General features: G+C 52.7%; 1 protein-coding gene across 1 annotated transcript; it reads left to right on the top strand.

Annotated features, from left to right (window-relative positions):
• Positions 1-2,657: 2,657 nt before the first annotated feature.
• On the top strand, positions 2,658-7,188 carry INMT (indolethylamine N-methyltransferase). Its single transcript, XM_072965420.1, has 3 exons — positions 2,658-2,844; positions 4,321-4,528; positions 6,548-7,188. The coding sequence occupies exons 1-3, from the start codon at positions 2,691-2,693 to the stop codon at positions 6,975-6,977; spliced, it is 792 nt and encodes a 263-aa protein (XP_072821521.1). The 5' UTR covers positions 2,658-2,690; the 3' UTR covers positions 6,978-7,188.
• Positions 7,189-9,547: the final 2,359 nt, after the last annotated feature.

Here is a 9,547-nt window from a genome sequence, read left to right on the forward strand (position 1 = left end):
TTATTTGTAATACAAGTTTTAAACCTTGATTCATTAATCCTAAGACAAGGAATCCAACCTAAAGCCAGAATCCAAAATACAGAAAAAGCTTACTGCACAAGGATACTGCTTGCAATGTTACTTAAAATAATGAACACCCGTAAGGGTCTTACCTGGCAACCCATTAGGGAGCAGTTAAGTCAAACCCCTGTGTACAGTGTACTTGAGCCTCTGTGTGCTGTTTACTAAGCAGCACTGTTAGGAAACTGCTATTTCCAGCTCACTGAGAGTGACATGGAGAAGGAACGCTGACCCAGGGCAGGAACAGTCAAGCAGGCACGAGGGGCACATGGTGAGACTGAGGTGGGAAGCCCCATAAAAAAAGAACAGCAGGACCCCCAGGCAGGGCCACTACTCTCCTGCCACCATCCCATTCCCTGACCCAGAAGCTCTATCTCCCTTTTTGCCTATGAAAGGGCTTAATTCTAGGGAAGGGGAACTTACCCCTAAAATTCTATTGGTTCCCTGAGCTCACTCCTGATTGGTTCTTTCTTTCACTTCTGATTGGTCCATTTCCCTCACTCCTGATTGGTTACTTCTCTCCCTCCTGATTGGCCCATTTCTACAAAGCTTGTTTCTAATTAGTCAACTTTTGTTATACCTTATTTGCATATCATGTTGCAAAGTGTAAACTGGCAGCCTATAAAAGCCTGTGTAACCCTACAGATGGGGTCTGGAGCTTGGAGTGGTAACTCCTCTGGGTCTGCTGGCATAATAAACCTGAGTTCTCCAAATCTCCAAGTGCTGTTTGGTCTCTCACTCGGATCCAGGTTGCTGTCACAACTGAGCTGCAACGCAGAGCTATAACACGTTTTTCTGCAACAAGACCACAGGCCTGCAAACCACTGCAGGTTCACGTGTCTGGGGGCACATTCATAATAAAAAAACCCTGGGATACATATGATACACTCCATGTCACTAGTCATTTTAATCCTTTTAGAATTTATGTTAACTGGGTTTCAATATAAAAATTGTTTATTTAATAAATTGGAGAGAGGTCTAACTTCATTTTCTTCCAACTGGAAAGACGGTTGTGCCATCACCATTTGTTATATAATCCACCCTTTTCTTACTGGCTGGGAACACCACAGAGTCCAGTTTCTGTTCATTTCACTCAGCACAATACAATTAGAGTTTATTTCTGTGGAAATTCAAAAACCTGAAAAACAAATGTTGATTCTGGGCGGTAGAGCTAACAGTGTGGTGGCCTCAGTCTCAGCCGGGAGCTGTCAGAGATACAGAATCTCACAACCACAATCTGCACTTAGCGGACTCCCCAGGGGACTCCCGGGCACAGGAGTTTGAGCAGCACAGTGTGATGGGTAGAGAAGAAGCTGTGCAGCTGGTCTTTACATTGGCTTTGGACACTGGCCTTGAATCAGTAGGAACCTAGACCCTGTCACTTGCTGCCAGGAACCCCTGGGGAAAAGCCCATCACCTTCAGCTTCTTCGTCTCCAAGGAGGGGTGGTCCCAACACCTGCTCTACAGATTGCTGTGATGACGGCAGAGGACCAGGGGACACCAGTAACATAGCAGGAACTCTGTAGGGGTAGCTCACTACACACCAGGGCCTCAGACTTGCCCATTTGCAAAACACACTAGAGTTCACTACCTGAGGTCTCCGCTCTTAGGTGAATTGTTGAAAGAGATTTGGGAATCCTTTTTTTTTTATATAAAACTTTATATTTTGAGATCATTTTACATTCACCTGCAGCTGTAGGAAGTAATGCAGAGATCTGTCTAAGCTTTACCCAGTTTCTCCCAATGATGGCATCTTTCAAAACATGGCAAATATCACAACCAGGATGTTGTCATTGATACAACCCACTGCTCTCATTAGCTTTCCCCCGTTTTACTGGCACTCCTGTTTGCTGTGCATGTATGTGTCTGTGTGCACGCAAGTACTGAGCAGTTTAACACATGATTTGTTTATGTATGCCAACACTATTTAAATGGCTTGCACAAACAGAGATTTCCCAGCATTTTCAGGGGCCCTAGCTAAGTTCACTTCTGCCCTCAGCAAAATAAAGAATGGATTAAGTGAATAGAGTAAACAGAATCGAAGACAGAGGGAAATATTTAACCAAGTTCAGGACAAACTATTTTCAAGAGCAAGTTCACAGACCTCACTCAGTGAAATCTTAGCCGTCTCTGAATCCTGTTTTCCACCCTTAGGGGTCTTTCTGTTCTGGTTCATGTTTTCCCACAAAACATCAAAGAAGGAAGCATTCTTGAGCCATAATAAATGCTTGGTCTCTCTCTGTGTCTTTGTCTCTATCTCTCTTTGCCCATCTGTCTTTCTTTATTCTCTCAGTTTCCCTGTCCTCTGTTTTATTCTCTCCCATCCCCAACCCCCACTAGCAGCACCTACCCTCAAAACATCACCCTCAGCAGTCAAGAACTGAGAACCCCAGAGAGCACATGTTGATGATCTTCTTACATTTCTGTTCTCGATATTATTGACTAGATAAGCTCCAGCCAGCTAACCTTGTGGCCTGTCTCCAACTGTGTGGAATCCAATGCCCTCCCTGGGAGGGAGGAGGGTCTGTCTAATGAGATTATGAAACTCCTGATGGGGAGAGGCTGGGAGAGGAGGGTAGATATAAGGGGACCGCAGGAGTGAGGAGGCACAGCCGGGTTCCCAGCCAGGATGGAAGGCAGGCTGTATGCTGGAGAAGACTATAAGAAAGAATTTGACCCCCAACACTACTTGAAGACCTACTATGCCTTCGATTCAGGCACTGTAGCTGAAAATGAAATCCTGAAATTTAACCTCAAAAACCTCTTCCAAACCTTCTCTTCAGGTGAGTGGCTGGTCTCTATCTTGGGAGGAAGATGGGGTTTCACCTGACAGGAAGAACGGCAGGTGGCAGGGGACCTGTCCTCTGGGACACTGCTCACCAAGGATGCTGCAAAGGCAGCCCAGCCTGTGAACCTACAAGGGCCTCTGCCTGGTGGCCACCCACTGGGGCCGGAGCACTGGCCTTGGAGGCCAAAGAGCCAGGCTTGAACCTATGACAGTCGGCCTCAGTGTCTTCCCCTGGGAAATGGGAAGGTAACCTGTGGGGCTCACAGGCTCATTCTGGAGGGAAAATGAGACAACAGACATGAGCACACTGCCTGCATCTGACCATCTCTGCCTGTCTTCCCTTAAAGCCCAGCTTTGTAGCCTGGGCTCATGAATCCCCTTGGAAATCTGACAAATGCTCTGGTACGTACACACACACACACACACACACATACACACAGATTCCTAATATTCTATATGAAATTAAGAGAGTTCATGGGTAACAAAAGCCAAACTACAGAGCTCAGTTTACAAATCCCTGCTCTGGGGCATCAGACTGGGTGGTCAACAGAGATTACCACCCAAGTTCCTCAGTAAAACCCAGGGGGAGACCGAGATGGGAGAGACTGGCGTGGTCAGCCCAGTTCAGACTGCCAGTCAGTGGCAACAACAAAACTAAAGATCAGTTAATTTATGGCTGCCATGCACAGTTGGGCAGGGAGGGTACTGAACAAGTAGGGGTTACTCAGTCACTCAACAAATCTTGCCTAATTATGTAATCAGTGCCAAGAAAGCTAGATCAAGCAACATCCATAGAAATACAGAAGAAAGAAGGCTTAGGGTTCACAGGGAAATCTCAAGATACTTCTGGAGGAGGGACTGGCATTAGGCCTTGAAAAATGGACAGATGGGTTTGAATGGAGGAAAGAGGGAGCAGAGAAAAGAGGACAGTAAGCACTTGGTGCTCCTCTGAAGCAAAGAGCCTTCCCTGTCTTCATCGGACTCCCTCGCCTTCCCCGATTGGCTGAGCCAAAGTGGAACCACTGGCTCAGGTCTTACTCTTTATCACAAGCTCTGCCCTTGGCAGCAAGGAGGTAGGGAGGGAGGCAGGTGGTTGGGGTGATTCTCAACACTGTTTTAAACCCAGAGTCAGAGCACTGTTGGAAACAAACCAGTTCCACGTGGGAAGTCAATCTGAAACCTGCCCAGAAGTGCAGAACTTGTCCTATCAGGCCTCTGGGGGCAGCAAGGGGGACTTGATGTGAGCCAGGCTGTGGCCCGCCCTCCAGCTGTTACCCACCTGAGCCCCAGGCATGGGCTCTGGTGTCCCCACACATCTGGGTGCCACTCAATGGCAGGGTCGGTCTCCTGTGTGTCACCCTCCCCAGCCGGCAAGTCCTGGGGAAGGGCAGGGCCTGGCGTGTCCAGCCACCAAAGCTGGGCCCGGAGGAGGGTGTCCCCACCACAGACCCGCACATGCTGTCTCCTGCAGGAGGAGTGGGAGGCGACATCCTGATCGACATTGGCTCGGGCCCCACCATCTACCAGCTGCTCTCGGCCTGTGAGGCCTTCCGGGAGATCATCGTCTCGGACTACACGGAGCAGAACCTCCGGGAGCTGGAGAAGTGGCTGAAGAAGGAGCCGGGGGCCTATGACTGGTCCCCAGCCGTGCAATACGTGTGTGAGCTGGAGGGAGACAGGTACCCACGGCCACCGTCCTTCTCAGACGAGGTCTCCCCAGCCCCCACAGGACAGAGCGTGGGCCTGCCACCCTGCTCCCCCCACCACCTCCCTACTCTTTCTTCCTGAACCACTTGGGTCTCCTTGCCCCCGAGCTCCCCCTTCTCTTGAAGTGAGTCCCACAACCAGCCTTAGTTTAGCTCAGCTAAGCTTAGCTGCCTGTGTTCTTAGCTTAGGTTGCCCTCTCTGTGCTCCACGAGTTACATCCTGCCCATGCTGTGGGACTAGCCTCAGTCTCACTGCTCCCTAGAAGCCTCCTCTGATTGCCCCTGACCACACAGGTATCACGTTCCTCTGAAAACTGGTGGTTCAGCTCTCCTTTAACTAATGTTGGAAGGACACTTGTTATTTGAGTCCATGGATCTCAGGGTATCCCCCTGAAGCACTGTTGCCAAAACCCATAGACCAACAGCACCCACCCCCTCCAGGCACCGTCCCCATTCAAGTCACAGAGAGGACATGCATCTACCAGAGCCCCAGGCGTACAGGCAGCAACCTGGCCCTGATTCTACAGCCAAGGAAACTGAGGCTCAGACCTGGAGAGTGACCTCTAGGCCACCTTAGAGCCAGGATAAAGACCAGAGTTTAAATTTAAATTCCTGCCCCACCCTAGGGTCACTGGGGCCTGACCCAGTTACAGGTGGCGGCAGCCTGAAGTGGGTCAGGGCTGGAGGGTCTCTAAGCACAGGGGTCTCCATGAAACCCAGCCTGGGCCTCATTCATTTCTGTCACCATTCGTGGAGAGCATTCTGAGGGTCACTCTCACTTCTAAGTACTGGGGACATCGCAGTGAACAAAGTCTCAGCTCCATGGAGCTCACTTCCTACTAGTAAGGGCAACACAACCAACTAGGCAGAGGTGACATTCAGGGAAATTAAGTGCCCAAAGAATAATCGTCAGCTCACAGGGGCTTAGAGAGAGGTAGGCGTTCTGTGTTGGTTATGATCTTGCCTTGGTCACCTCAGGCTGCCATTTAAATGGACCCAGGGGCTTAAAAACATTTATTTCTCACAGTCCTGGAGGATAAAGTCCAAACCATGGTCCAGTGAGGGCCCTCTTCCTGGCTTGTAGACGTCCGTCTTCTCGCTGTGTCCTCACATGGAGGAGAAGCAGAGAGAGAGCAAGCCCCCTGGTGTCACTTCTTGTAAAAAGCACGAATCCCACCCTGAAGGGCCCCACATGACCTCATCTAACTCTGATAACTTCTGTAAATTCCTGTCTCCAAGTACCTTCACACTGAGTGTCAAGGCTTCAACATATGAATGTGAGCAGGGCATAATTCAGCCCATAGCAGATGGCAAGAGATGGCCTCTCCAAGCAGGAGCCCCTGGAGCAGCTTCCTGGGTGAGGTGAGGGAGGAAGGACTTGAAGACGTGAGGAAAGAGTGTCGGGCAGGGGGCCAGCAAGGGCAAAGGCCCATCAGTGGGAAGGAGTGTGTTTGAAAAACATATTTAAAGGGCCAGGGCCTGCAGGGAGCAGGGTGGGGGTTATATTGCTTACTGAGCCCAACATGTCAGTATGGCTGATAAAAAATTGTGGAAGCAGTAGCAATAGTTGCACACAATGGGAATGCATTTAATGGCCCTGAATTGTACCCTAAACACTGTTAGGATGGCAAATTTTCTGTTATATAGATTTATAATTTTAAAAATTAATAATGTAGCATAATAACATTTGAATTATTTTGAATAATCAAAAAGAAAAAGAAAAATAGGAGAAGCCGGTGGTGGAAGAAGAGGGCAAACGAGGAATAAAATGTCAAATCCCTATCACCTACCAGCTGTACAGACTTGGGCAAATCACTCAGCCTCTCTGGACCTCAGTATCCTCATCTGTACAATGGGGGAATATGGACTCCCTCAAAGAGTAGCTGAACAGATTAAATCACTGGCCTTGACCATGGGGAGCACCCTGGAAAGGGGCCAGGGCAGGGGCCATGTCACGATTTTCATCATCACCTCTGTGACCCTTCCCCACAGGAGCAGATGTCAGGAGAAGGAGGCACGGCTCCGAAGGACAGTCACACGGATCCTGAAGTGTGATGTGACCCAGCCACACCCCCTGGCACCAGCCCAGGTGCCACCAGCTGACTGCGTGCTGACCCTCCTGGCGATGGAGTGTGCCTGTCCTGATGTGGACGCCTACCGGGCAGCGATCCGGCGCTTGGTCAGCCTGCTGAAGCCAGGCGGGCACCTGGTCACGGCCATAGCCCTCCGCTGCCAGAGCTACATGGTAGGCGCCAAGAAGTTCTTTGCGCTCCACTTGGAGAAGGAGACGGTGGAGAAGGCCATGCAGGAGGCCGGCTGCCAGGTGCTGCGGTGCGAGTACTGCCCCATCAGCTACTCAGAGGTTCACTGCACCAACGAGGGCACCTGCTTTGTGGTCGCCCGCAAAGGCCCCAGGGCCTGACGACACCCTGGCACAGGGGCCCTGCCCCAGAGGGCAAGTCACAGCCAGAGTGGCCAGAGTCTCACCCACAGCCCTCTAAAAATGGCTGAGCTTTAACTCCCCCCTTCACTCTGATCAGCACATCCCAAGGTCACACGAGAAAAGCAGGCCCTCCTCTCCCCTAGCCCAGGGATCTGGCCCCCACACCCCTTCTTGTTCATTGCGCATCAAAAATCAGGGAAACAAAGTGGCTCAACTAGATATTGTTGTGATTTGGGTTCCCCCTCAGCAGACCCGGGGAATAGGATTTGAGTGCAAAGAGCTGATCTGAGAGGGATCCCAGGAAACAGACACGGGAGCGTGGGAAGGACAGCAGGAAGGCAGGGAGGTGACACAGGGTGTGTCATCAAGCCGGTCACCACTGTGGAAACTCGCGCTCATCTATGGGGCAGGGCCTTGGGAGATCCACCTGAGAGAGCAGGGCCTTTGTCCACCAGCTCCCAGTGTCACGGGTGAGGGCTTTCCCAAGGGCGTTAATTGGCAGCATCTTCAGCCTGCCTGTTCATGGGCCAGAGGGGGAGACACGCTCAGGCAAAGACTGGCAGGGCTGGTTCCTGGAGGTGGGCCCCAGGCCAGTGGGACAGGGAGGGGGCTCCGAGAGCTCCCCCAACGGATACAGATGCCGCATTGGCTCAGGTGTGGGGCCGGTTCTGGGCAGCCTGGCCCTTCTGCAGGAGGAGCACGACCTCAGGTTCTCAAAGGCCAAACAACTGCAAGAACTAGGTGACTTCTAGGCCAAACTCCTGCTCCCGCTCAGGTGGGAAAGCTAACAACTGGGAGGGGAGGTGACCGGCTCCTGACAGCTCAGTGAGTCAACTGCACAGCCTAAACAGGAGCCGGGAACCGGGTTAGGCTGGACCTGGGGCGAGACGGAGCTTCCAGGGAGTGGGTACAACGTGGGGCCAGGAGAGTCTACTGGGAACCGGTACCCAGCCAATGGACCTGTGCCCTTGATTTTTCTTGCTGAGGTCACCCCATGGGCCCAGCACCCTGGCCTTAGGAGGGGAACCAGGCATTCTGAGGCAGCTCCCCACAGTACCTGTGAGGCCAGGTTACTGCGGATCTGGCAGGGGATGGAGCCGCGGGGATGGTCAGCTGAGCAGCCCACGCAGGGCAGGGAGTCAGGCTGTTCCATCCATATGACCAAGAAAGCGAGCTCCTGGAGCTTAGGGAAGAACTAGGGTCATGTCCCTAGAAGAACCTTCACAAGATCAGCTGTCTCTGGACACCCTCCTTGTCCGCACAGATGGTCAGCTCACATCCCGGTCAGGTCCTGACACTGCGCTGCCATGTTCTCCCTGGGATGTGGGAGGGCGTCAGCCTTGGTCCACCCAAGCTTGGCTCCCGTGAAGCCCCTAATGCTCTCTGAACTGTGGCATGGGCCCCTCTCTGCTCCCAATGTTCCAACCCCAGTCACGCTCCCCCGAGCAGCCTCCCAAGGCAAACGCAGTCACGCCTCTGCCCTGTTGAAACCCCGGGCCGCAGACTAAGGTCCCACACATAACCTAACGGCCCACGAGGCCCTCCACAACCTCACTGCTGCCTCCTGTCCTGCAGCCACCATGCAGGGCTCCTTGAACCAGGCCAGCGACCTCCCACCTGCACGTCCTCCCTACAAAGAACTCCTTCTCCCTCCTCCAGCCCATGTCCCAGCTCTGAACAGCTTCCAACAAGCTGTGCAGGAAAGGGCAGTGCCAGGGGAAGGGCTGAGCCAGGACCCCTCAGCCAGATGAAAGGGCAGCCTCAACTGCGAGCCTGCTGCTAAACCCAGTATTTTCCAAACTGCTTCCACGGTGTTGTTGGGAGTCCCAGAGGTCAGTAGCAGGCGAGTCCTCCTCCTTCCAACCTCAGCTGGGACTTGGGGAGCTGGCAGGAGAGAAGGGGCAATGGGAGACAGCAATGACTTCCCATGGCCACCAGAGAGCAGTGCAGGGCAGGAAGCTGCCAGCAGAGGTGCAGGGCGGGCAGAAGGCAGAGGTTCCTCAGGAAAGAAAACTGTGCTTGGGCCACCTTTTGGCTCACGGGGGCTATGCTAGGCCTCACTGAGCCCAGAAGCCAGCACACTCATAGGAGCCTGGAAACCCCTGGGCAGGAAGAAGCCAGAACTTCATGTCTCTGTGGGTGCTGGACACTGAATTTCAGCTGGGCCCCAGAGACCAGGGCTCTGCAAACGAAGGTGCCTGTGAGTCACCTGGGGAGCTTGTTTACCTGTGGATCCTGATCCAGGAGATCTGATGCAGTAGGCCTGGGATTCTGCATTGCCAGCAGGCCTCAAGGGATCCAAACACTACTGGTCTGAGGGCCATACTTGGAGGATCAAGGCCCTGAGGAATGCATCTTGAATTCTGACTTTTCCCTGAAATAACAGGGCTGCTGGGCACAGCTTGGAGCTGGCACAGCTCACTTCTCTGGCTCCCGTCTCCAGGTGAGAGAGGGAGGAGCCCAGCACTCCACCCAGGAAATACCCCACTCCCCTTCTCTTACTCCCAGGGGTGGGGGGCCCTCCGCCTCCCTCTGGTCTTTGACAGTCT

This window comes from Vicugna pacos, chromosome 7, assembly GCF_048564905.1.
Source record: "Vicugna pacos chromosome 7, VicPac4, whole genome shotgun sequence".
Taxonomy (NCBI): Eukaryota; Metazoa; Chordata; class Mammalia; order Artiodactyla; family Camelidae; genus Vicugna; species Vicugna pacos.